At 70.0% G+C, this 23,510-nt stretch overlaps 5 protein-coding genes across 10 annotated transcripts; 2 read left to right on the top strand and 3 right to left on the bottom strand.

Annotated features, from left to right (window-relative positions):
* Positions 1-359: 359 nt before the first annotated feature.
* LRRC24 (leucine rich repeat containing 24) lies at positions 360-5,527 on the top strand. The gene is made up of 5 exons (XM_012530475.3): positions 360-1,107; positions 2,891-3,115; positions 3,269-3,547; positions 3,750-3,918; positions 4,502-5,527. Exons 2-5 carry the CDS (start codon positions 2,933-2,935, stop codon positions 5,455-5,457), a joined length of 1,587 nt encoding a protein of 528 aa, XP_012385929.2. The 5' UTR covers positions 360-1,107; positions 2,891-2,932; the 3' UTR covers positions 5,458-5,527.
* A 515-nt stretch (positions 5,528-6,042) lies between these two features.
* Positions 6,043-9,085, bottom strand: LRRC14 (leucine rich repeat containing 14). Its single transcript, XM_071207793.1, is given in 10 exon segments — positions 6,043-6,494; positions 6,497-6,562; positions 6,565-6,645; positions 6,648-6,704; positions 6,707-6,775; positions 6,778-7,071; positions 7,074-7,328; positions 7,331-7,360; positions 7,363-7,570; positions 8,840-9,085. Coding segments are annotated over 10 exon segments (1,758 nt in total).
* RECQL4 (RecQ like helicase 4) lies at positions 8,355-15,596 on the top strand. 5 transcript variants are annotated; one of them, XM_071208089.1, is made up of 21 exons: positions 8,355-9,270; positions 9,341-9,374; positions 9,456-9,556; positions 9,690-9,830; positions 10,045-10,646; positions 10,741-10,840; positions 10,922-11,048; positions 11,328-11,432; positions 11,514-11,606; positions 11,686-11,822; positions 12,202-12,285; positions 12,353-12,541; positions 12,625-12,807; positions 12,881-13,016; positions 13,095-13,357; positions 13,431-13,704; positions 13,793-13,922; positions 14,002-14,328; positions 14,759-14,912; positions 15,153-15,261; positions 15,348-15,596. In XM_071208089.1, the coding sequence occupies exons 1-21, from the start codon at positions 9,187-9,189 to the stop codon at positions 15,470-15,472; spliced, it is 3,498 nt and encodes a 1,165-aa protein (XP_071064190.1). In that variant the 5' UTR covers positions 8,355-9,186; the 3' UTR covers positions 15,473-15,596. The 5 variants fall into 5 exon arrangements, with proteins under 5 accessions (XP_071064190.1, XP_071064189.1, XP_058132194.1 ...); XM_071208088.1 differs by having other exon boundaries at positions 11,139-11,432; XM_058276211.2 differs by lacking the exon at positions 14,759-14,912 and having other exon boundaries at positions 11,139-11,432.
* Positions 15,597-15,686: 90 nt separating this feature from the next.
* Positions 15,687-17,779, bottom strand: MFSD3 (major facilitator superfamily domain containing 3). The gene is made up of 5 exons (XM_004472046.5): positions 16,829-17,779; positions 16,349-16,496; positions 16,153-16,268; positions 15,976-16,085; positions 15,687-15,900 (listed from the first exon to the last, which is right to left on the bottom strand). The coding sequence occupies exons 1-5, from the start codon at positions 17,505-17,507 to the stop codon at positions 15,727-15,729; spliced, it is 1,227 nt and encodes a 408-aa protein (XP_004472103.2). The 5' UTR covers positions 17,508-17,779; the 3' UTR covers positions 15,687-15,726.
* A 1,472-nt stretch (positions 17,780-19,251) lies between these two features.
* On the bottom strand, positions 19,252-23,506 carry GPT (glutamic--pyruvic transaminase). 2 transcript variants are annotated; one of them, XM_058276201.2, is made up of 12 exons: positions 23,050-23,506; positions 21,716-21,881; positions 21,500-21,589; positions 21,317-21,425; positions 21,084-21,217; positions 20,737-20,980; positions 20,530-20,609; positions 20,304-20,440; positions 20,023-20,197; positions 19,768-19,923; positions 19,575-19,687; positions 19,252-19,498 (listed from the first exon to the last, which is right to left on the bottom strand). In XM_058276201.2, the coding sequence occupies exons 1-12, from the start codon at positions 23,142-23,144 to the stop codon at positions 19,408-19,410; spliced, it is 1,590 nt and encodes a 529-aa protein (XP_058132184.1). In that variant the 5' UTR covers positions 23,145-23,506; the 3' UTR covers positions 19,252-19,407. The 2 variants fall into 2 exon arrangements, with proteins under 2 accessions (XP_058132184.1, XP_058132185.1); XM_058276202.2 differs by lacking the exon at positions 23,050-23,506 and adding an exon at positions 22,810-23,002.
* Between the last annotated feature and the right edge of the window lie 4 nt (positions 23,507-23,510).

Raw genomic sequence — 23,510 nt, 5'->3', positions numbered from 1 at the left:
AGGGAGCGCAACTTCCTGCGCTGCGAGGACCGGCCCGTGGTCTTCACGCACCTGCTGGCCGCGGGCCCCGGGCCTCCGCGCCTCTCCTACTGCGGCGGCGGCGAGGCCCTGACCGTGCCCTTCGAGCCCGAGCGCCTGCTGCCCCTGGCCACCAACGGCCGCCTCTACCACCCGGCGCCGGAGCGCGCGGGCGGCGTGGGCCTGGTGCGCTCGGCCCTGGCCTTCGAGCTCAGCGCGTGCTTCGAGTTCGCGCCCGGCGCGCCCGCGCTGCCCTCGCACGTGCGCTGGGAGGGCCGCCGGCGCGCGCTCACCCTGGACCTGGCCCCGCTGCTGCGCGCCGGCGCGCCGCGCTGAGCCGAGGGCCCCGCCCCGGCCCCGCCCCGGCCCCGCCCCACGTTCCTCCTGCCCAGCCACGCCCCTCGAGCCCGGAGCCTAGCCCCGCCCCCGCGTTCCTCCCTGCCCGGCCCCGCCCCCTCGAGCACCGAGTCCCGCCCCGCATCCCCCCAGCCCTCAAGCCCGGAGCCTGACTCCGCCCCTCGAGCCCCTGAGCCCCGCCCCGCCTTTCGAGCCCCGCCCCTCGAGCGCTGAGTCCCGCGTCCCCCAGCCCCGCCCCGCCCTTCCAGCCCCGCCCCCACTCCTCGAGCCCCGAGGCCAGCCCCCCTTCGCTTCCCGAGCTCCGCCGCGCCCCCCAGCCCCGCCCCTCGACCACCGAGACCAGCCCCTCCGACTTCCAGGCCCCGCCCCCGCTAGGGTTGCTCGCGCACGCGCCATCTGGAGTGCGCGTGCGCGGCGGAGGGTGCTCGCGGCCCCTCCCCGGCGCTGTCCGAGGTGCTGCCGCCGCCCGCGCCAGCCGGGGAGCTCTGCCGGGGGCTCACCCTGGGGAGGCGTGGGGGTCGCCGCTCCCACTCCCCCTGCCGCGCCACCCCTCTCTATCCACGCCTCGAGTCCGGGCGTCCTCTAGGCCGGCGCAAGCTCACGACGTCGGGCCGGCGGGACCCGGGCAAGACGCGCAGGGCCTCGAGTGCGCGTGCGCGAGCCGCCCCGCCCCCGCCCGCGCTGCGGGGCCGCCGCGGGCACGACGGGGAGCTGCTCGCCGCGGACCGTCAGGTGAGGGGCGCCCGACCCAAGGTCACCCGGGCCGTGCGGGCGGGATGCGGCGCGGCCTGGCTCTCCACCGCGGCGCGCACCGGCCAGGGCGTGCGGGCTGGAGGCGTGCGGGACGCGGAGACCGCGCCCTGCCCCGGCCGGGCCCGCGCGGGAGCCGGGGTGGGCGGGGGCGGCCGCGGCGTAGCAGGGCCCCGGTCCCAAGGGCATTTCAGACAGCGGCGCTGCGGGGGCGCAGGGCTTCCCCCCTGCCCCTGCAGCCCTGGCCGCACAGATGGGTGCCCCGGGGGGTGACGGCGGCCGCCCTGCCCCTGCCCGTCGGGTTCGGAGGTTGCCCGCTGGGCAAGGATTTCTGGGTGCTCCTTTCCCGCCTGCGTCTCATCCCCGCCCCGGCTGGTCCCCGTGCACCTGCCGTGGGTGTTCCTCACGAGCAGCAGCGCCCTGTGTCCCGAGGAGGCAGAGAACCTTCTTTACTTCAAAGGACCTCTGGAGGCTGAGTGGGCCAGTCCTTTGCACTCAAGGAAACGTCCAGGGGGCTCGAGAATGCGCCCATCTTCACAGGGTCACACACATCTTGTGACCCCGAACGCCTCTGTGGGGCTGAAGCTCTTCCATTAAAAACTTTATTGCTGTGCTTAAGTTTCCATCTTTCACCTCTAGTCGCTTTAAATAACCGCGTAACAATTTAAAGCAAGATTTGCACCACTGCCAAGACCTCGTGGCGCCTTTCCTCCACCGCCAGCACGTAGGGAACATGCACTGGGTGCTCAGAGGGGGCAGGCGAGGCGGGGTGGCGGGCTGGGGCAGCGTCCTGTGCCCCTGGCTCCAGAAGGCAGGGCTTCTCAGCCAGGCCCCTCTCCCTAGAGCCACAGTGGTGCCTGGGCGAATCTCCCACACACCACGTTCCCCCTGCCCACTCAGGCGGTGACAGTGGCAACCTAGCAGGCGGCCCTAGGCCCCTCTCACATTCCCCTCCTGGACCCTGCAGGGGTCAGGTGCACGGGAAGCACGAACTCACAGGCCTGCTGGCTCTCACACTGTGGCCATCCCTGGATCCCCTGACAAGTTTCCTAAGAAGCCACACCCCCTGTGGAGGGCAGGGCTGGACTAAGCTGTGCCTTGGCCTCCCCCTGTGGGTAGCAGCCCCTCCAGGCCCCAACAGGTGAACCCCATGGTGGGGTCAGACAGTGAGTTCTGGGAGCAAGAGGGCTGAAGCCAGTGCCGGGTCAGGGTTGGGTGAGGACAGGGGCTCTGGCAGTCGGGGCCCTCTGGCCTTATCCTGAGGACACGAGGAGCCTCCGCTCTGGGCCTCGGGAGGTACAGTGCCAGTCCCCATGGGTGAGGGTCCACGTGAACTGGAGAACACCTGCCCAGGGCCTCCTCTTCTCTAGTGCATGTGTGGGTAACGGGGAGCCCTGAATTCACTGCCCACGTCACCCAACCCCCTTGTGTCACCTGCACCAGCCTCTTGCACCCTAGAGCCGAGGGATGGCCAAAGGGTGTCTGTTTGCCAAGGTGTTGACCTGTGCACGCAGCAAGCCCCTGGGTGCATGGGGAGGGGCAGGGATGTGAGGAGGCCAAACTGGGAGGCTCTCCCGATGAGATCGGAATTCTACATTTGAACTTGATGCCCCGAATCTTGACGAAGGGAGAAGGCTGGAAAGTTTTATCAGATTCTTAAACTAATATATAACTTAAAAAAAGAAAAACTAGATCCAGGGTGCAGGCCTCCACCTGGGGTCCAGCGGCCGCAATTGTGAGGGGGCAGCTTGCCAACCTGTTTCAGGGGGACGCCGCAGCAACACGCTCCGCGACCAGCCCGCGGGAGATGGCTGTGGGGGCGCTCACGCTGCTGCTGCTGCTGCTGCTGCCGCCACCGCCACCACTGCTGCCCGGCCTCCCGCCCCGCGCCGCAGGCTGTCCGGCCGTCTGTCGCTGCTACAGCGCCACAGTGGAGTGCGGCGCCCAGAGGTTGCGTGCACTCCCGCCAGGAATCCCGCCGGGTACGCAGGTGGGCACCGCGGGAAGCCGCCGGGCCACGGGCTGGAGCAACGGGCGCGAGGGGACCCCGCGACGCGGAGGGAGGGGGCGTCCTGAAGGGCTGGACGGGGCGGCCCAGTGGAGGGAGACGCGTGCAGCTGTGTAAGCGCCTCCTGCGCCCCAGACGCTGTTCCTGCAGGACAACCGCATCGCGCGCCTGGAGCCGGGCGCTCTGGCACCGCTCGCCGCCCTGCGCCGCCTCTACCTGCACAATAACAGCCTGCACTCCCTGGAGCCCAGCGCCTTCCGCGCGCAGCCGCGCCTGCTCGAGCTGGCGCTCACTGGCAACCAGCTGCGCGGCCTGCGCGGTGGCGCCTTCACCGGCCTCGCCCAGCTGCGCGTGCTCTACCTGGCGGACAACGAGCTGGCACGACTGCTGGATTTCACGTTCCTGCATCTGCCAGTGAGTGGGGTGACCCAGGGGGCGGGGCCCATCGGGGCTGCCACCCGCCCTGCTGGGTTGGAGCAGTGAGCACAGCCAAGCGGTCCAGCCTGGGCCTGTAGCAGGGGCTCGTCTGAGGGGCTGCGGGTAGGTGGAGGCCTGACATAAAAAGGGGCCTCCTGCCAGGACCCCTTCCCCAGTGATCAGGTGTTCCCTCCTTCAGCGCCTGCAGGAGCTGCACCTGCAGCAAAACAGCATCGAGCTGCTGGAGGACCAGGCCCTGGCCGGGCTCTCCTCGCTGGCCCTGCTGGACCTCAGCAGGAACCGGCTGGGCACCATCAGCCGTGAGGCCCTGCAGCCCCTGGCTAGCCTGCAGGTGCTCCGCCTCACAGGTACTTCCTTCGAAGGACACAGGGTCTCAGACCAGGGTGTGTGCCATGGCCAGTGGGTGCAGCAAGGAGCAGGCCTAGGTGGGGAGGCGCTCCTGTGGCTCTGAGCTGCAGGATGGGGGTGTGGTGGAAATGGCTCAGGGACTTCTGAGGAAGACAGAGAAAAGCAGGGCAGAGGAGCGCGGGGCCTGCCACTCCATGGGGCCATCAGAGGGCAGGCAGGCGACGGCTGGGACCCGAGGCAGCAGCCAGGACTGGGCCGGTTTCCAGGAGGCACCCAGAGGAAAGGCTGGCAGGATTTGCAAGGTTTCAGCACGGGGGGGCGGGGGGTTCTGTGGACTAGGAGCACAGCGGGGAAGGTAACTGTGGCCCCACAGCAGGGACTTCAGAGAAGCAGGGGTTTTCCCAGAGCAGCGGGGAAGCATTAGAAAGCTTCAGGGGAGAGGGGTGTCAAGGAGGCTGCCCCCGCCCCAAGGAGTCCTGGGGTTCTGTGAGGAGGCTGCAGGTGGAGAGGCAGCTCCTGCTCCAGCCGACTACACAGGCTGGGTGCTGGAGCCCCCCCTGAGCCCCCCCCCCCCCCCCGCAGAGAACCCGTGGCGCTGTGACTGCGCTCTGCACTGGCTGGGTGCCTGGATCAAGGAGGGAGGCCAGCGGCTGCTGAGCTCCAGGGACAGGAAGCTCGTGTGCGCAGAGCCCCCGCGCCTGGCACTGCAGAGCCTCCTGGACGTCCCCGGCAGCAGCCTGGTCTGCATCCCGCCCTCGGTGCGCGTGGAGCCGCCGGAGGCCACGGCCAGCCTGGGGGAGGACCTGCGCGTTGCCTGCCAGGCTGCTGGCTACCCGCAGCCCCTGGTGACTTGGAGGAAACTGGCCCAGCCCCGCGCCGGCCGGCCGCGGGCCCAGGCCCGGCCAGCAGGCGAGGCGCCGGGCCGGGGCGGGCCTGGGGCCTCGGACACGGGCAGCGGCATGCTCTTCCTCACCAACATCACCCTGGCGCACGCCGGCAGGTACGAGTGCGAGGCCTCCAACGCCGGCGGCGCGGCGCGCGTGCCCTTCCAGCTGCGCGTCAACCTGTCCCAGCAGCAGCGGCAGCGCCTGGCGCCCCCGCCGGGCCCGGCCGGCGCCGTCAGCCACGAGCCGCTGCCGGAGGCGGGCAGCCTGGCCTTCCGCGCGCTGGGCCTGGCCACGCAGGCGGCCGTGGCGGCGGCCATCGCGCTCCTGGCGCTCACGGCGCTGCTGCTGGCCGCGCTCATCTGCCGCCGGCGGCGCAGGCGGAAGAAGGCGGCGGGGCCGCCGGGCGAGGGCGCGCTCTTCGTCAACGACTACTCGGACGGGCCCTGCACCTTCGCGCAGCTGGAGGAGCTCCGCGGCGAGCGCGGCCACGAGATGTTCGTCATCGACCGCTCCAAGCCGCTCTTCGCCGACGCGCCGCCGCCACTTCCGGACCGCGCCCCCGCCGAGGGCGCCCCGCCCGGCCCCGCAGCCCTGGGCCCCGCGCAGGGCCTCCCGCTCCCGCCGCAGGCCGCCTACGAGCGCCGCTGCTGAGACGGCGCCCGCCCCCGCCCCGGGCCTCGCGCTTGCTCGGGCGCGCGGGTCAGTAAAGGGTGGAAGCTGCGCAGTGTGCGCCGAGCCGTGTGTGCGGGGCCTTGGCAAAGAGAACAGGCCTGGAGAGACGGGACTGGAGGGGGTGGGGGGTCAGGGGGGCTCCCCAACAGCCCACTGAGCCCCTGTGGAGAAGACGGCTCCAGAATCCTCACCCGTGTGCCCTGCAGGGGCCCAAGTCTGGCCCCAAGCCTGGCCGGCTGGGGGGCCTGCATAGGTGCCCATTCGGAGTAGCAAGAACTGGCCAGCCACGGGTTAGCGGGGACACTGGGGAGCGGAGAGGGCAGCAGGTGGGCGATGGTCATTGCCCAGTGGCTGGCCAGAGATGGGGGCAGGTCACTAGGCTCATCAGGACAGAAACAGCAGACACAAAGTCACGTTCTGAGCACACTGCGCATCCGTGCCCGAGGAAGCCTCAGCCCCGGAGCCCAGGCACGAGGCTGGCTAAAGTGGCAGCAGGACACTGGCCACCCCCAGGGCTGAGACAGCAAGGCCACAAGAACCCGACCCCCTGAAGGCATCTGGCTGTCAGGAAGCAGATGGGAAAGAGGAACTCTGAGAACCTGGAGGCTTCCCGCTGAGCTCCAAGAGTGTTCCTCCGAGCGCTGGGTCCTGGGACAGCCGCCCACAGGCGCCAGCTGAGCCTGGCCCTGGGCCCACACAAAGCCGCAGTGGGGAGGGGGTGCATTGGCCAAACCACGGGGGACACTTGGAGAACACAGGAGGCTGGGGTGGGGAAGGGGACCGCAGGGTCCTGAGCCAGGCTGCGTGGACCCACCAGAGCTGGAGCCCCTCAGCAGCTCTGCGTGCCTGAGGGGAGGACGAGCCTCTCGCCCCGGCTGTGGGATGGCCCAGCAGTGATGGGCTGAAGTGGTCAGGCCCGCAGAGGTCAGTGCTCCAGAGCAAGTGGGCAGGGCCCAAGGCCAGCAGCAGCTGGTGCAGCTTGGCCTCCACGCGGGCCAACTTCTCGTTGTGGAGGCCACTAGGACAGAGGCAGGCGGCCGCCAGGGCAGACCCTCGTGGCAACCCACCAGGAAGGGGTGCACCCCGTGTGCAGCTCAGCCTGGGCTGCCGAGTCCCGCAGCAGCAGCTCGAGGCCCACCGTGGACAGTGGGCTGCTGTAGAGTCCGAGTAGTGAAGACTGGCGCGGCGTATCATCACAGGCCGCGTGGCCAGCGGCTGGGGGTTGTGAGGGGGCACTCAGTCAATTCAAGGTGCAGCAGCGTGGCTGCCGCTGCCTGAACAAGGCTCTGGAAGGGCGCAGCTGGCTGCCACTCAGGTCCAGCTTCCTGAGTGGGTAGCATGAGGTGGGTAGCATGAGGCTCTGCGCCAGGAAGCGCAGGTCCTCGGGCAGCAGGGCACAGAAGGCCAACTCCAGGCTCTCCAGGGGTCTCTGCAGCACGTTGAGGAGACGGAGGGGTCACAGGCAGACCAGGCAGCAGTGAGGTGGCTCACCTGAGCAGCTGCTCCAGCCACCGGGATGGCAAGGAGCCCATGCTGAACAAGCAAAGTGGCCCATATGGGCCAGGAAGTAAAAGTTGTGCTCGCTGTCCAGAGTTGCAGCAAGTTTCAGTGAGCATAGTGCAGCCGCAGGCTGGCCAGACACTGCAACCTGACCACATGCGGGATGACGATGGACAAGTCACGAGGGCCCGGGTGCTGAAGCGGGTCCACACAGAGCAGGCAGCCTGTGTCCAGCAGCCGCAGCAGGGCCACCGTGTTCTGCATGGGCAGGTTCTTAGCCTGCAGGTCCCGGTAGCAAGGGTGCAGCGGGCTGTCCACGCTACTGTGGAGCACCTCCCGCAGGAACGCAGAGAAGCACGAGTTACGTGAAGATTCACACGCACTCCACAGGGGTGGGTACGCACAGGCGCTGGCCGGCACGGCCGCCCCCCTACTGCTGGGCAATGTGGGAGCGGGCGATGGCTGCTGTGCAGCCCCACATGCTCATGGCACCAGGGTCCCGCTCCATGCCATCAGCAGGGAGGCCCGTCGTGTCCAGCACCTGCAGCACGCGCTTCCAGGGGCAGGGGTGGGCTACAGTGGGGGTGGGGTCCTAGCTACCTTGGCACAAGAGCCTCATGGATGCCCCAGCACCAACCTCTCCTTAACCCCACAGGAATCCTTTCTGCACCTCTGGGAGGGCCTGAGGGCGCATCAGGCGGCCCTACTTGCAGAGGCTGTGGGGTGTGCAGCCGAGCCGCCAGCCCCAGGACCGCAGTCTGCGTGGGTCACACACGCACAGGCTCACGCAGCACAGCTGTCTTCTTGCCCACAAAATCCCCTTGAAAATCAGAGGAAAGGGCTCCCACAACAGAGGCAGGCCTGGCAGGCGGCTGGCTGGCTGACACTGGACCCCCTGCCGCGTGTGCGTGGTGCTGGGCCGAGTGGGTGGCCACCTGCAGCAAAGGACCTTTGGGAAGAGGGGAGAGCCCAAGCTATCACCTGGCCAGGCTCCCCTTCTGGGAACCAGTGGCTGAGGCTGACAAAGCTAGGCATGGAGCAGGCGCTCATGGGACGACACTGCACCGCCGGGCCCTTAATGTGGACCTGGCACTGGGCTGGGTGGAGTGGTAGTGTAGGACGAGGCTGCAGCCCAGTCCCTTCCCTCTGGGGGAACATGCACTGTGTGGCATGAGCAGTCGTCTGCCTGCTGTGCTGTGACTTTCACATCCCATTGTATTTTTCTGGAGCTACCATCCCCACCTCCCAAACCACAAAGCCATCTATCAGAAACCCTATTTTCTGCCCCCACCTGCTATGCGCACACACAGCAGCTTGAGTGCCTTGGTCAGCACTGGGAGGGGTGGGATGCTCCACGGGCCAGCAGCCACATCACAGCCCCACCCCCAGTTCTCGCCAGGCCAGCCCCGCTGGTTTGCTTTGCCGTGCATGCCGGCCTCCCCTGGATTCCCTGTGGCGTAGCAGAAAAACGCTGCAATCACAAACACAGCTAAATAAGAACTGGGCAGGCAGAGAGAACCAGGCCCCAAGGAACACCAGAGTCCAGACAACCTGGTCTGAGAAACTCAAGCCCTCACTACTAACCCCAGCCGTGAACGCCGCCAATACCAGAGACCCTGGGACATCTACAGCAAGAGAAGGACCTGCGCCCGCCCCAGTCGTGCCTCGACTAAACACCTTCCGCCTCCTTGGGGAGCTGATGCTGAGGGCGCACATCTCAAACCCACGGGTTCAGGCCTGGGCAGGGGAGGACACACAAGCCGCGCGCAGGCTGTCGAAGTGCTCCGGGACCTGCCTGAGGCCTGGGTGTCGGCGCTGCCGCAAGGACTCGGAGCCCCCGGCACCGCATCCTCGGAACTACCCCGGTGGCGGGCATCATCCCTCCCGACTGCTGAGACGGCGAAGGCGGCGGCCTGGGCAGGGGCACGCGGGGAGCCCGCGCCTCGGCGCCCCAGCTCGGGGTCACCTTAACCGCCGGCCTCGCCTCGCTCCGGCGAAGAAGGGCCCGCGAGCGCGGCTGCGGGCGGCGCGGAGACAGACCCCCGCGCGCCCGGCCGAGGAAGCTTGGCCCGCCACCGCGCGCCGCGATGACGTAGGCGCCGCCCATTGGCCGCCTCGGCCCGGCGCCCCGCCCCCGCCGAGCGTCCCCATTGGCCGGCGGCGGGAGAGGCGCGGCGGCGGGAGAAGCGCGGGGCGCGCGGGGCCCGCATGGAGCGGCTGCGGGACGTGCGCGCGCGGCTGCTGGCGTGGGAGCGCGCGTTCCGGCGGAGTCACGGGCGGCGGCCTGGCCAGGTGCGGGCGGCCCGGCCTGGGGCGGGGGCCGGGGACCGGGGGCGTCCCGAGCTGACGTGCTGCTCTTTAGGGCGACGTGGAGGAGGCGCCCGAGGACACCCGCGGTGAGCGCGCGGGCCCGGGGCGGGGGGCCCGGGGCGGGGGGCCGTGGGCCGGCGCAGCCTGACCCCCGCCCTCCCCGCCAGCGCTCTACCGCGAGTACCGCGCCCTGAAAAAGGGCCTGACCCCGGCCGGCGGCGTCCCGCCCCGCAGCCCCGAGCAGGCGCCTCCCGCGGCGGCCGAGGAGGTACCTGGCAGGTCTCCCCAGCCCTCCAATCAGTCTTCCACGGCGGGGTGACAGGAGCCCGGAGGGCAGGGTGGGGACGCCTCCCCCCACCCCGGGCCTCTCCCAGCCCTGGGCCCAGCACCCTGTCCTGCAGGCGCGGGAGCCCAGCTGCTGGGGGCCGCACCTGAATCGGGCCGCCACCCCTCGGCGTCAGCCCATCCCAGAACCCAGCCCGCGGGGGTCTGCGCAGGACTACGGAAAGAGGCTGAAAGCCAACCTGAGGAACGCGCTGCAGGTCAGGGGCTCCCAGTGGGCAGGTCGCCAGGTTAACCCCTACCCCTGCGAGACCTACCCGCCAGAACACAAGTCTTCTGAGCTGCCTCCAGCTTTCCTTTCGCTCCAGCCCCTCTCTCTGCCCTTGCCTGTCACTGGGAGTGGGGACACAGCTGCAGGTGGGTCAGCAGCCCTGGGCCTGACCCCTGCTCGCTGCTCTGTCCTCACCCTCCCAGGCTGGCCCAGCTCTGAGCCGCACACCCAGGCCTGTGCAGAGCACCCCTTCTGAGACGCCCCAGGGACTGCCAGGTGCAGCTGCTGCTCCCACCTCCCCAGAAGAACCCCGTGAGGTGCCCCTCCCGCCCCCAGGACCCCAGCCAAGGCCAGGCCGGCTCCAGCAGCTGCAGCTGTCCCTGAGCCTGCGACTGAGCTCCCTGGACCCCGGCTGGCTGCAGCGGTGTCACGGAGGGGCCCCCGACTCGCTGGGGATCCCCAAGGCCTCTGGGCCTCACCTGGGTGGACAGGAGCAGCGCAGCCATGAGCAGGAGTTGCAGCCCTTGGCCAGCCCTGACCCCAGCGTGGTGTCTGAGGCATCTTCAGGGGACCCAGAGGCACCAGCCCTGCCGGCCACCAGCGTCCCTGGAGGGAGCTCGCAGCCCAGCCACAGGCAAAGCAAGAAGCGGAGATGGAGTGGGGGTCCCAGAGGGGTTGCTGGGCAGGCCCAGCAGGACAGCAGCCAAGCAGGACCCCTGCCTGGGGAAGCTGGGCCTGTAGAGCCCAAGGGGGGGCCTGTGAAGGAGCCGCCATCTCAGTCTCTCCAAGACCCCACCTCACCCAGGTACCCTAGCCCCGACCCCTAGCCAGAGTAGCCTCCAAGTCGAGCTGGGACGGGGGTTGCTGAGTGCCCAAGCCCACCCTCGTGTGCCCTCTAGGCCAGCCCCCCAGGACAGAGGTAACTACGTGAGGCTCAACTTGAAGCACAAACGCTACGCACGGGGCCCAGCCCTGCAGGGCCGCCGCCTCCGCAGGCAGGTGAGGCAGCTGCGTCCTGCCTGCAGCAGGGCCTCCCCTGGTCCCCCGCCTCCCATCATGACCTGCCTTGGTGGCCCCCAGGTGTGGAAACAGAAATGGCAGAAGAAAGGGGAGTGTTTTGGGGGTGGCCAGTCCAGAGCCACGGGCGAGGACTCTTGCTTCTGCTGTGGGCAGCCCGGCCACTGGGCATCTCAGTGTCCCCAACCAGGTGAGGCCTCCGCCCCAGGGGTGGGTCAGGCCAGCACTGGGGGGCGGGCTCAAGCCAAAGGCCCTACCAGCCTCCCCCTCCCTGTCCCAGAGCCTGCCCCAGCCCCCCGGGAAGATGGCGGGGATAAGGCCGACACGCGGGCCCTGCCCACGCTAGAGGAAGTGGCCTGCAGGACAGGCACTGCCTCCTGTGAGCCCTCTGGAGAGCGGGCCCAGGAGGAGCCCGACCATCCTGCTGGCACTACCACCGCCCAGCCCAGAGCCCCCACGCCCCCTGCAGCGCTGCCTGCCTCAGCCAGAGAGGTTGACCAGCAGCCTGAACCACCACGCATGCACCCCACGGTGCCACCTCTCTACCCACCCAGGCCCTCGGGGCAGGTGGTAGGTAAGCAGATGGGGCAGCTCGTGGCCTTTGTGGAGGGAGCGGGGCAACCCGGGCAAGGGGTCACCAGACGTCTGGGCGCAGAGACCCCGGCAGAGGTGTTCCAGGCCCTGGAGCAGCTGGGACACCAAGCCTTCCGGCCCGGGCAGGAGCGTGCTGTCATGCGGATCCTGTCAGGTGAGCGGGCGGGGCCAGGGCGGGCAGGGGCCGGGGGCCGAGGGCACCTGCCACAGCCCTTGCTGCTGACCACCGGCAGGCCTGTCCACGCTGTTGGTGCTGCCCACCGGTGCCGGCAAGTCGCTGTGCTACCAGCTCCCGGCGCTTCTCTATGCCCGGCGCAGCCCCTGCCTCACACTGGTCATTTCTCCTCTCCTGTCGCTCATGGACGACCAGGTGTGCGGGGGCAGGGCCCCAGGTGCTGGGACAGGGTGGAAACCTGCAGCCACAGCTCCCTTTGGCCACTACTTCCTGTCCCCCAGCATGCTCCTGGAGCTACGAGGCGCCAGCTGCCCTTGACCCACGCGCCATCCGCTCTGCAGCTGGCCTGTGGGCAGCAGCCCCGGGAAGGGGGAGGTGTTCTCAGGCTGGTCTGGCCACCTTTCTGTGTCCAGCCTCCCCTTGGTTCTCATGCCCTAGTCCAAGGACCCCAGGCTCAGAGTTCAGATCTCCTTTCCCCACAGACCCTGGGGAGAGGGGTGGCAGCAGCTTGGGGCACTAGGGAAGGGGCAGGCCTGGGGACAGCTGGTGGCAGGCGGGGCCCTTGTGTCTGCAGGTGGCAGGTTTGCCCCCGGGCCTGAAGGCAGTGTGTGTCCACTCGGGCATGACCCCGAAGCAGCGGGATAAAGTCTTGCAGAAGGTGAGGGGGCCTGTGGTAGGTGGCGGGCGAGCACCTGGGGCCATCCTTCTGACTCGGTCTCCCACAGGTACAGATGGCCAAGGTCCACGTGCTGATGCTGTCCCCCGAAGCACTGGTGGGGGTGGGGGCGGGGGGTCCCGCCTGCCTCCCACGGCTCGGCCAGCTGCCCCCGGTGGCCTTCGCCTGCATCGACGAGGCCCACTGCCTCTCGCAGTGGTCCCACAACTTCCGGCCTCGCTACCTGCGTGTCTGCAAGGTGTGGTCCCCAAGGGTCAGCGTGGGCGGTGGGCTGGAGCTGGGGCCACGGGGCAGCGTCCTCATCAGCCCCTGCCCGTGCAGGTGCTGCGGGAGCGCCTGGGCGTGCGCTGCTTCCTGGGTCTCACGGCCACTGCCACACGGAGCACTGCGCGGGACGTGGGCCAGCACCTGGGCGTGGCTGAGGAGCTGGGCCCCCGCGGGCTCCTGGCCACCATCCCCGCCAACCTGCACCTGTCCGTGTCCATGGACAGGGACCCGGAGCAGGTGGGGCTGCGCGCACCCCGGGGCCGCCGGCAGAGGCCCTGCCCCCGGCGCCCACACTGGCTGCTCTCCCCAGGCGCTGGTGGCACTTCTGCAGGGCGACCGTTTCCGCGCCCTGGACTCTGTCATCATCTACTGCAACAGGCGCGAGGACACAGAGCGCGTGGCCGCGCTCCTGCGCACCTGCCTGCGTGACCTTCAGGGTCATGGAGGTGAGGGGGCGGCCTCGGGCTGCGGCTTCGCGGCCACTCGAGCGCCCGTGCCCCGCCCACCTGCCGGTCCCTCCCCAGGTGGAGCCCGCGAGGCCACGGCTGAAGCGTACCACGCAGGCATGGGCAGCCGGGAGCGGCGGCGAGTGCAGCAGGCCTTCATGCAGGGCCGGCTGCGGGTGGTGGTGGCCACGGTGGCTTTCGGGATGGGGCTGGACCGACCGGACGTGCGGGCAGTGCTGCACCTGGGGCTGCCCGCGAGCTTCGAGAGCTACGTGCAGGCCGTGGGCCGTGCGGGGCGCGACGGGCAACCCGCCCACTGCCACCTCTTCCTGCGGCCTCAGGTGGGCGCCCTTCCCCCGCCCGCATCCCGGGGGCGTCTGAGCCCTCCTCACAGCTGTGTCCCGCCTCCCGCAGGGCGAGGACCTGTGCGAGCTGCGCAGACACGCACATGCCGACACCGTGGACTTCCTCGCGGTCAAGAAGCTGGTGCAGCGCGTCTTCCCACTCTGCGCCTGTGCCAGGCTGCCCCCAGGGAGGGAGGGAGGGGCCCAGGGAGCCACGTCCCCCCAGGAGGCAGAGCAGCCCAGCGGCCAGGACGCGACCCCAGCCCCCCGAAGGGCCTGCCTGGGCCACGAGCGGGCATTACCGGTGCAGCCGCTGGTGCAGGCCCTGGACATGCCGGAGGAGGGTGAGGCTCCGGGCAGGGGATGGGGGACCGGGCGGGGGGCCAGGCAGGGGGCCGGGCGCAGGAGGCCCTGAGTCCTGCTCTCCCCCAGCCATTGAGACTCTGCTCTGTTACCTGGAGCTGCACCCGCAGCGCTGGCTCGAGTTGCTGCCTCCTGTCTACGCCCAGTGCCGCCTGTGCTGTCCTGGGGGTGCCCCCCAGCTCCTCGCCTTGGCCCGCAGGTGAGCACACCTGTCCAGGCTGGGAGCTCAGACCTTGGGCTGGGCCACTCCCCACACACCCCTTCCTTTCTGAGCGCAGGTGTCCCCCCCTGGCCGCATGCCTGGCCCGGCAGCCACCCCTGGGCACGGGCAGTAGCTCCGTGGAGTTTGATGTGGTGGAGCTGGCCGACTCCATGGGCTGGGAGCTGGCCCCTGTGCGGCGGGCTCTCCGCCAGCTGCAGTGGGACGGAGAGCCCGGGACGGGGGTGCGCGTGGAGTTCAGGGAGCTGGCCTTCCACCTGCGCTGCCCCGGGGACCTGACGGCCGAGGAGAGGGACCAGGTCTGCCAACTCCTACACGGCCGCGTGCAAGCCAGGGAGCGCGAGGCCCTGGCCCGCCTGCGCCGGGTCTTCCAGGCCTTCCACAGGTACAGGCAGAGGCTCCCAGGCCCCAGCCCCCGGCCCCCCAGCGCCCCCGGCCCCCCAGCCCCCCAGCGCCCCTGACCCCCCAGCCTCCCAGCACCCAACAACCCCCCAGTCCCCAGACCCCTAGCACCTAGTCTCCCAGGCCCCCCCGGCCCCCAGGCCCCCCAGTCCCTGGCCTCCCAGCACCCCTGACCCCCCAGTCCCCAGACCCCTAGCACCTAGTCTCCCAGGCCCCCCCGGCCCCCAGGCCCCCCAGTCCCTGGCCTCCCAGCACCCCTGACCCCCCAGTCCCCAGACCCCTAGCACCTAATCTCCCGGGCCCCCCAGTCCCCGACCTCCCAGCCCCCAGCCCCCGGGCCCCCCAGTCCCCGGCCTCCCGGCCCCCAGCCCCCGGGCCCCTAGCCCCAGCACTGACAGGCGCCTCCCCCCCAGCGTGGCCTTCCCCAGCTGCGGGCCCTGCTTGGAGCATCCTGACATGGAGCGCAGCGCCAGGCTCAAGGCCCTGCTGGGCCGCTACTTTGAGGAGGAGGAAGAGCCAGAGGAGGGCTCGGGGGGCGGCCAGGGCCTGGAGCCCGGGCAGGCCAGCGTGAGTGGCAGCACCTCCCAGCACGGGGCAGGGGGACGACACCGAGGGCGCCTGGCCCAGGGCCGGGACATAGCCCACACCCCTGGCTGGACACCGCAAGAGGAGCCCGAGGCCCTGCGGCCTGGCAGGGTTTCCACAGCCAGGGTGGCCATGGGCCCTGGCATCCCCGCAGGCACGGGGGCGTGGGGCAGCTTCCGGCCTGTCCACGGCGTGGCCCCACCTGCCCGCCTGCCGTTACAGCTCCAGGACTGGGAAGACCAGGCCCGCCGCGACGTCCGGCTGCTCCTGTCCCTGCGGCCCGAGGAGAGGTTCACGGGCCGGGCGGTGGCCCGCATCTTCCATGGCATTGGTGAGGGGCTGGGGGAGCGGGGCGGGGAGAGCCAGAGCCAGAGCAGCCGGGAGTCCTCAGGGACCTCTGCCTTGACCCTCCCGCAGGCAGCCCCTGCTACCCCGCCCAGGTGTACGGGCGGGATCGGCGCTTCTGGAGGAAGTACCTGCACGTGAGCTTCCACGCCCTGGTGGGCTTGGCCACCGAGGAGATCCTGCTCTGGGGCCGCTGACGGCCTGCCGGCTTCCGTGGCACGGCAGGCATGACCCGTGTGGGGACGAGGGGTCCAGGCAAAGCCAGCTGGCAAGGGTGGGGCGCCAGGGCCTCACGACACAAAATAAAAGGTGCTCAAGTTGCTTGCAGAGTTTGCTTCCCAGCTAAGCCTCAAGCACGGCCACCACCTGTGGCTTGGGGATACCTGCGTGCACCCCACACACTACACCTGCCACAGTACACTCAGCTTTATTGGCGAGCTTGGCCGTCCGCTCAGGCCAGGGTGTCGGGTGCCAGACCCAGGTACAGGATGGGCAGGGCCGACAGCGCAAGGAAGGAGGAGAAGCAGAGCCGCAGCCCCAGGCCGTCGGCCAGCGCACCTGCCAGCGCACCCAGCAGCAGCTTCCCCAGCAGCTCCAGCGTAGCCAGGAGGCTATAATGGGTGGCCTGGAGGGGGGGGAGTCCATCAGGTTGGGGCCTGCATGGCACCTGGCCAGCCTGCTCCTCCTCCCACCCCCTCACCTGCAGGGTCCTGGGCGCGTGCTGGCTGCAGCGCATCATCAGCGTGAAGGTGATGCTGGTGGCCAGGCCCCCCAGGAAGTGCTGCACACACAGGCTCAGCAAGGCGGCCCCTGGGAGAGTGGTGGTCAGCAGGGCCCAGGGCCCGGCACCTCCCCCGTCCCCCAGCAGGCCCTTCACCTCTCAGGACCCCGTCTGGTCCCAGGCCAGCATCCAAGTGGAAGAGCAGGACCGTCTGACAGGCCAGGCCCCCAAGGCGGAGCTGCAGCACTGGCCTCAGCAGAAGCAGGGGCTGCCTGGCAGGGGTGGGGAGGTGTGGCCAGTCAGGGGATGCAGAGCGAGCAGGGGGGGGCAGGGACGGGCAGGCAAGGCTCACCAGTGCCTGGCGAGCAGGGCCCCAGCCAGGGAGGAGCCAGCGATGGAGCAGGCCACTGCGCCGATGCCGTTCCACAGCCCCAGCTCTGCTGCGGAGGCACCGAGGTCCAGCAGGAGGAGCGGGAACAGGCTGCCAGCACCCTGCTCACCTGGAGGGGAGACCATGAGCGGGGCACCCCTCCTCCCCAATGAAGCCTTGTCCACACTCTGCCCTGCCGGTCACCGCCTCTTTCTGCCAATCCTTCCTGAGCCATGCACCCTGGGCCACCAGCCGCAGCAGGCTGGGTAGCGCAGGAGAGACCGGGCTGAGGGCCCATGGCTGCAGCCCAGCAGCGCTGGAGCTGGGGCAAGGACAAGTGAGAAGCCCGGAGCCTTGGCTGTCAGGGATGGGGCCTGTTACAGCCAGCAAAAACGAGGAAGGGGGCAGCCCCATGCCATGCTCCCCACCCCTGCTGCTGCCCTGGCTGGAGGCCTCGCTCACCGAGCTTATAGGTGAGCACAAAGCCAGCTGTCCACAGGGTCCCAGGCACGGCCAGCAGGGCCTGAAGGTGCAGCGGGAGGGGGGCGTGCTCTGAGGGCTGAGGCTGCGGCTGCTCTCGCAGGGCTGGTGTGGCCCAGGCCAGGGCCGCGGCCATCAAGTAGGTGGCCGCCAGGAGCATGAAGAGCAGAGGCCAGGAGAGGGTGGGCACGAGGGCCAGCAGCCCGCCGCCCGCCAGCGCCGCACCCAACTTGTAAGCAACCACCTGCACCGTGCTGCCGGGGCCCAGCTCGGCCGGCTGCAGGAGCTGCACGGCCAGGGCGTCCAGGGCCACGTCCTGCACGGCCGCGCCCAGGTTCAGCAGCAGCAGGAGCGCCCCCACGGCCCTGGGCAGCCCGGCCTGGCCAGCCTCGGCAGGAGGCAGCGCCCCCAGCAAGCCGCACACGGCGCCCAGGGCGGCCGTGCTGAGCGTCAGCCAGGCCCGCGGAGAGCCCCGCCTGTCCACCAGGGGGGCCCACGCCAGCTTGAGCAGCCACGGCGCATACAGCACCTTGGCCAGCGCCACGCGCGTCAGCGAGAGGCCCCTGGCCCGCAGCAGCACGGGCAGCAGCCCCGACTGCAGCCCGTAGGGCAGGCCCTGCACCAGGTAGAGGCCGGCCAGCGGCAGCAGCTTCCCGCGCATGGCCGGCGGGGGCGCGCGGGATCCAGGCGCGCTCCGCGGAGTAGGCTCAGGCGCGGCGCAGGCGGAGCCGTTCCGGTGGCGTCTGACGGGTAAGGTCCGCTCAGGACGCCGTCGGCGGGCAGCTCGGCATGGATCCGGGCTGGGACTCAGGCCCGCCCTCCCGGGGCGGGGTCCGGGCTCCCAGCGGGCTTGGCGGGGTCGGGAGCTGCCCCGGTTCCTCCGCCGTCGCCGCGCCAGCGCCCCTCGGCCGGCGGGAGCCCCGAACGGCCGCAGCGTCGCGGCCACAGAGCAGAGCGCGCGCCTAGAGCGCCGCCCGCCCGGCCCCGGGGCCCTCTGGCGCCCCCCGCGGCTGACCTAGGTACGGCGTGCCCCCGGCGCGGAGGGAGCTGAGCCCGCCGCCGGGCCTCTCCCCCGGGGTCGCCGGGACAGGGTTGCCAGACCCGGCCCCCAGCCCCCGAGATAGGGCCCCTCCCAGTGTCCTGGACAGATGTGACAGCCGCACACGGGGCGCCTTCAAGCAGCTCTCCAGCGACCAGTTCTGGAGGCTAGAAGTCCCAAGTCAAGGGGTCAGCAGGGCCCGCGCCGCCGGGACTCCGTCGGGGGAACCTGTCCTACGTCTCCTGGCAGGGCCGGCGACCCCTGGCATCGCTCAACCTCTGCCCCACCTCCAACTTCTGTCCTTCTGTATAAGGATTGTGGTCAGGGGGAAAAGGGCCACCCCACCCCAGCACGGCACTGACGGTCCTGTTTTCACCAGCAGGGGCTGTATTCCCCCACGAGCCCACACTGAGGTCCTGGTAAACAGGATTTCAACCTGCGTAGACCCTAACTCTCCAAAAGGGCTCCTGGCGTGTCCGGCTTGCGGAGCCTCCTTGGAAGGGTGAGCCTCTGAACTCTTGCAGCCAGCTTGCTGTGGCTTCGGCATCCTCCCCAAGCCAGGGACCTCAGAGGGCCGCAGGCTGCCCTTGACATGCCCCAGTGTCCAAGCCGAGCCCCGCGAGGGGTCCCCTAGTGGGGCACTAGCCACCTCTTGTCCTGCCCCGAGGAGGGCACTCCTGAGGCCCAAGAAAGGGGTGCAGTAGGACCCCAAGGACGCCTGCGCAGACCCACCAGGTCCCGGACAGGTCCTGCCCCCAAGAGTGTGGAGCCCTGAGCCGGCCTCACCCTGAGCCGGCCCAGGCCACCAGTGAATGCACCTCTTGCTGAAGCCAGGGGCAGCTCGTTCCTAAGGTCCCACAGGCCATGTTCCCAGGACACAGGCCGCCGGCCCACTCCCCGCCCGACCCCTCTGCCCATGCTCTCCCCAGGTGCCTCTTAGCCTCTCCCCCTGGCTTCAGGCCCGCGGAGCCCCTCCCCACGCCTTCCACCACTAAAACCCCACACGGGCAGAGGGTTCCCATCCGCTCCCTCTTCCCTCTCTTCCAGCACCACCAGGTGGGGCCTTAACATCTCCGCTGCTCTCCCAGGACTCTTGAGGAGAGACCCCTTCCTGCGAGAGCCGTAACTCAAACCCCACCCCACCTGTGACAGCCTTGGAGCCCCCTGAGCAGGCACAGGCCGACAGCAGCCCCTTCTCAGCCTTTGTGCTCGTCTATTCCTGAGTCCATCGATCCCCGCAGCTGGGCACTGGTGTCTGAGGGCCAGATGGACGCTAGCTGGGGCCACTCTGGGCTGGGACCCCCAGCTCGCCCAGGCAGCCAGGGCAGCACTCCAACTGAGGCACACAAAGCCGCCCCCCAGAAGCTGGGCTGTCTCACAGCTTTTTATTGGGGGCCTGTGGAGAGGCAGGGGCCCAGCCCCCAGGCAGCAGCAGCAAGTCCAGAGGGTTCCAGAGACACCCCAGGGCCCTGCGCTCGGTGAGCTCAGGGGCGGCCCAGCACGCCCCACCCTGGTCGGGGCCTCAGGAGTACTCGCGGGTGAACTTGGCGTGGAACTGGCTCAGCCTCTCCAGCAGGGGCCGCAGCTTCTCCATGGACGGCAGAATGGTCATCCTAAAAGGGGCTAGTTTAGTGGGGGAGGGGTGGGACGGAGCGCAGGGGCGGGGCCGAGGGCAGGGGCTCGGCTCACCGGAAGTGGTAGGTGCCCTCCCGCTGCCCGAAGCCGCTCCCAGGCACCACGCAGATGCCGGTCTCCTCCAGTAGGCGCATGCAAAAGAACATGTCCGGGGCCAGGCCCAGCTCCTGGGGCGGAAGCAGACGGGTCAGGATGGACCCCGCCAGCCCCTCCTGCCCCCGCCGGCCCCTCCCCGCCCCCACCTGACCTGTGCGCGTTGCACGGCGCGCGGGGGCAGGTGCACGCTGGGGAAGGAGTACATGGCGCCCTGCACCGGGTTGCAGCGGATGCCGGGAGCCTCGTTGAAGACCTGCTCCGTGAGCTTGGCCTTGGCCGCCAGCTCAGACAGTACCGCCTGCCTCTCCTGCGGCCACACAGGAAGGGCCGATCAGCGCTGGCCGGGGGAACGCTGCGCCTCCGGGCCGCCGCCGCCCGCTGCCCTGCCTGCTGCCCTGCCGCTCACCGCCTGGAACTGCGCGAAGGAGGGGTCGGAGGGCGCTGGCGGGCTGACCACCAGGTCGAGCACGGCTTGGCCCGGCACGGGGGCGCACAGCTGCACGCTCATCAGTTTCATCATCTGCTGCCGCACCGCCAGGTCCAAGTTCATCACCTCCACGTAGCCGCCACGGAACCCGCACCTGCGAGGGCGACGGCGGCCTTTGGGGAGGGCCGGCGCGAGGGGCGCCCGCGCGGCGAGGGGCGCCAGGTCGTGGCCAGGGTCCGCCAGCCCCGCCCGGCACGTACTCGCCCATGTAGCCTTTGGAGATGGAGTGGAAGGAGGCAAGCTCCTGCTGCGCAGCGTACGGCGGCCCCATCTCGGAGAGCACCTTCTTGAACGAGTGGAACTGCGAGCCCTCGGCGTACACGTTGTCCTGGTACACCTGGGTGGGCAGCGGCCGGTCACGGCGGGCGGCGCTCCCTTCGCCCCCGCCCCCGGCCCCGGCCCCGGCCCCGGACCCCTGCGCCGCACCTCGTCAGCCAGCAGGAAGAGGTGCTCCTCGAAGGCGAAGCGGATCACCGCCTCGATGCACTCTCGGGTCAGCACCTGACCTGGGGTGCGGGAGCGCGTGCGCCCAGGGTCAGCCGGGGGCGCGCACTGCTCTCCCGTGGGGGCGGGGTCCGGGTGCCCGTCGGGGCCGCGGGGCGGGGCGGGGCGGGGCCGGGCGGGGCGGCGCACCGGTGGGGTTGCCGGGGTTGATGACGCACAGCGCCCGCGGACAGCAGCGCGCACGCGCCTGGCGCAGCGCGCGCTGTAGCTCGGCCACGTCGAGCTCCCAGGCGCGCTCCTCGTCCAGGTAGTAGTCCACCTGCACGGCGTCAAGCTCGGCCAGCGCAGCCGAGTAAAGCGGGTACTGCGGGATGGGGATGAGCACGCCCGTGCGCGTGCGCCCCTCGCCAGCCACCAGCAACTTCAGCACCGTCTGCAGGGGAAGGGGGCGACGAGGTGGGCCTGGCCCGAGGCCACATTCCCGCCCCCTGTCCCGCGCGCGTCCCCTGGGCCTTCCTGCCCGGGCCCCCGCCTACCACGATGGCGTTGCTGGCTCCCGTGGACAGGAAGATGTTGTCGGGGTCCGAGGGGATGCCTCCATCACGTGACTCGATGTACCGCGCTACGTCCTCGCGGATGATCTGGATGCCGCCACTGAAGGTGTAAGACCCTGGGCCCAGCGGCAGCACAGGAAGGGGAAGTTTTGTGAGGGGAGGTACCCCATCCGGCGGGCAGGTGCACCGTCTCCCTGCCCCTCGTGGGCACTCACCCAGGTGGCAGCCCCCGCATGCCTGCAAGATGCGCTCTGCCCTCTTCTTGGCGTCCTCAGGGAAGTTGGGGCTGCCCAAAAGGTCCGGGTAGACACAGAGGGCCAGGACCTGGGAGGACCACGTGCTGAGGCCAGCACACGGGGGCTGGCCGGGCGGGGCCCGGGGCCCTGTGGGAACCTCACCTGGCGCAGGAAGGTGATGGGCTTCTGCCCCATGGCCTGGGCGTCCCCGACGTTGGCTCGGATGACCTCAGTGAAGGGCTTCTTCACGCCCTGGACAGCAGGGGGCAGAGACGGGGCCTTATCCCTCCTGCAGACCCTTGCCCCACGTGCCTCGGGTTGGGGCAGACCTTGCTGCCCCCGTGCAGCCTGGAGGGCAGCTGTGAGGCCCGGCCATACCTGGCGCAGCTCCTCCTCCAGCTCCAGGGCGCGCTGGACGATAGGGCCGCGCACGGCGTACTCCACTTTCCGCACGCAGGGGTTCATGCTGCCCAGCGTCAGCACCTTCTCCTTCCGCCCGTTCATCGTGGCCTGGCCCTGCTTACCTGCTCTCAAGGCCATGACCCTGCCCAGACCAGGCAGGAGGCGGGCTCAGGAGGCAGCCTGGGCGCCCAGAAACAGGGATGCCGCTGGGTTCAGGGTCGGTGGGCCGGGACTGGGGCGGGGGAGCCTGGCTCAGGTAAGCAGGGCACGCACTCTCGCCGCAGCCTGCTGGCCCCACAGAAAGGACTGAAGGAGGCACTGGGGCCCGGCCTGGCCCCGCCCGGGAACAGTGCTGTGCCCAGGAGCCAGAGGGAGTGGGTGAGGAAGCAGGCGGGACTTGGGCAAGGCCCAGAGCCGCCCAGTGTCTCCATGACCGGGAGCAGGAGACCCACAGCGGGGGGCGAGGACAGACGGTCCCAAGTGCTCTCAGGGTCCAGACGTGTGGACCCTGGCTGAGGCCAGGGCCCACGGGGTTGGCAGAGGGGGCAGGGGTGAAGAGGGAAAGGGGCGGGGCAACCCCCTGGAGGGCAGCTGGCCTCTGGAGATTTACCCCAGCAGGACTGCGCCGGGGCCTCTCGGCACCCCCATCTTGGCCTGGGCCAACAGACTGGTCTCCTAGGAAACCAGGCCAGGCCTCCAGAACCTTGAGAGCAGCTGGGGGAGGGGGCCAGCCAAGCAGCTCAGACACGAGGGTCCATCCGGCCCCTCCAGGGGCTGGTGGCTGCAAGGCCTGCTGGGGACGGGGCAGCTGCCCTGGTGGCTGTTCTGCCCTTTGCCCGCGTGCCCTTGGACCACACCCCAGGCCCGGAGAGCTGCATAGGCCCTTGAAGTGGCCCACAGCCCTGCTGGAAGCTGAGGGCTCTCCCTGCGGGGCCCTCCCCCAGCCGCTGGCATGTGAGGCTGGGGAGCGGCCCTGAGCCGCTGGCCTGTCTGCTCAGCTCCTTCCGGGCCTGCTGGCTAGGAGAGGCTGCAGGAGCTTCCCAGCACTGCATCCGCCCCGCGCCTCTCACCTGGCTCTCCTGGGCTCTACGGAGACTGCGGCCTGCAGCCTGCCCTTCTGGCCCCAGGCTGGGGCACAGGTTGATATGGGCCTGGCCCCAAGTGGGACCAGCCCTGTCCCCGCCCCCTGGCAGCAGGGCCCATAGGGCGGCTGGGCGGCAGGTGGACCTTGGGCAGTTGCACTGCCACACTAAATTTAACCCAGTGGCCTGCCCTGCCCTCCCCCAGCCCCGCTCTGCACACCCTCTTACCACGGGTGTCCTGGGACATTGTGCTGACCCACTTGGCACCCAGCAGGCAGAGGGAGCCCACGGCACGCACACTGGTGGCAGAGCTGTACTGCCATGGGTGGACTGGGCAGTGCCCTCGGCCTTCCCACTCGAGGCCCCTAAGGGGGCCCTCTTGTCCCGACAGTGCCCAGGCCAGCTCAGAGCCTGAGTGGCCAGCTGCCTGTCCCCTGCCAGCCCAAGCGGAAGCTGGCAGCCAGGCCTTTGGATCAGGGCTGCCTGCCAGGAACTGCCCCCCCCACTAGCCCAGGGACGTTTCTGATGCCAGCCTTTGCCTCGCCCCACTGGACCTGGCTCAGCCACCTCATGGGACCACCCCTTCCTCTGCAGGCCAGGGCCCCTCCAATCCTGGCCCCTGAGGAACCACCTCCCAAAGCTTCCCAGGGAGGCACCACAGGGAGGAGGTGTGGGCGGTGCCAGGCTCT

Source organism: Dasypus novemcinctus, chromosome 14 (genome assembly GCF_030445035.2).
Source record: "Dasypus novemcinctus isolate mDasNov1 chromosome 14, mDasNov1.1.hap2, whole genome shotgun sequence".
Taxonomy (NCBI): Eukaryota; Metazoa; Chordata; class Mammalia; order Cingulata; family Dasypodidae; genus Dasypus; species Dasypus novemcinctus.
Note: the sequence above shows the minus strand (reverse complement) of the source record. Positions and strands in the feature narration are given on the sequence as shown.

What these genes read in the sequence shown, in the direction of transcription:
- LRRC24 (XM_012530475.3), top strand. Translation starts at nt 2,933, where the DNA reads ATGGCTGTGGGGGCGCTCACGCTGCTGCTGCTGCTGCTGCTGCCGCCA. An exon ending in GAATCCCGCCGGGTACGCAG is followed by an intron (nt 3,116 to 3,268) that starts GTGGGCACCGCG and finishes CCTGCGCCCCAG; the next exon opens with ACGCTGTTCCTGCAGGACAA. An exon ending in GCAGGTGCTCCGCCTCACAG is followed by an intron (nt 3,919 to 4,501) that starts GTACTTCCTTCG and finishes CCCCCCCCGCAG; the next exon opens with AGAACCCGTGGCGCTGTGAC.
- RECQL4 (XM_058276209.2), top strand. Translation starts at nt 9,187, where the DNA reads ATGGAGCGGCTGCGGGACGTGCGCGCGCGGCTGCTGGCGTGGGAGCGC. An exon ending in GCCCTCGGGGCAGGTGGTAG is followed by an intron (nt 11,433 to 11,513) that starts GTAAGCAGATGG and finishes GTCTGGGCGCAG; the next exon opens with AGACCCCGGCAGAGGTGTTC. An exon ending in GCTACCTGCGTGTCTGCAAG is followed by an intron (nt 12,542 to 12,624) that starts GTGTGGTCCCCA and finishes CTGCCCGTGCAG; the next exon opens with GTGCTGCGGGAGCGCCTGGG.
- MFSD3 (XM_004472046.5), bottom strand. Translation starts at nt 17,507, where the DNA reads ATGCGCGGGAAGCTGCTGCCGCTGGCCGGCCTCTACCTGGTGCAGGGC. An exon ending in TGTGCTCACCTATAAGCTCG is followed by an intron (nt 16,497 to 16,828) that starts GTGAGCGAGGCC and finishes TCTCCCCTCCAG; the next exon opens with GTGAGCAGGGTGCTGGCAGC. An exon ending in GCCCTGCTCGCCAGGCACTG is followed by an intron (nt 16,269 to 16,348) that starts GTGAGCCTTGCC and finishes CACCCCTGCCAG; the next exon opens with GCAGCCCCTGCTTCTGCTGA.
- GPT (XM_058276201.2), bottom strand. Translation starts at nt 23,144, where the DNA reads ATGGCAGTACAGCTCTGCCACCAGTGTGCGTGCCGTGGGCTCCCTCTG. An exon ending in TGGAGGAGGAGCTGCGCCAG is followed by an intron (nt 21,590 to 21,715) that starts GTATGGCCGGGC and finishes CCTGCTGTCCAG; the next exon opens with GGCGTGAAGAAGCCCTTCAC. An exon ending in TCTTCCTGCTGGCTGACGAG is followed by an intron (nt 20,441 to 20,529) that starts GTGCGGCGCAGG and finishes CTGCCCACCCAG; the next exon opens with GTGTACCAGGACAACGTGTA.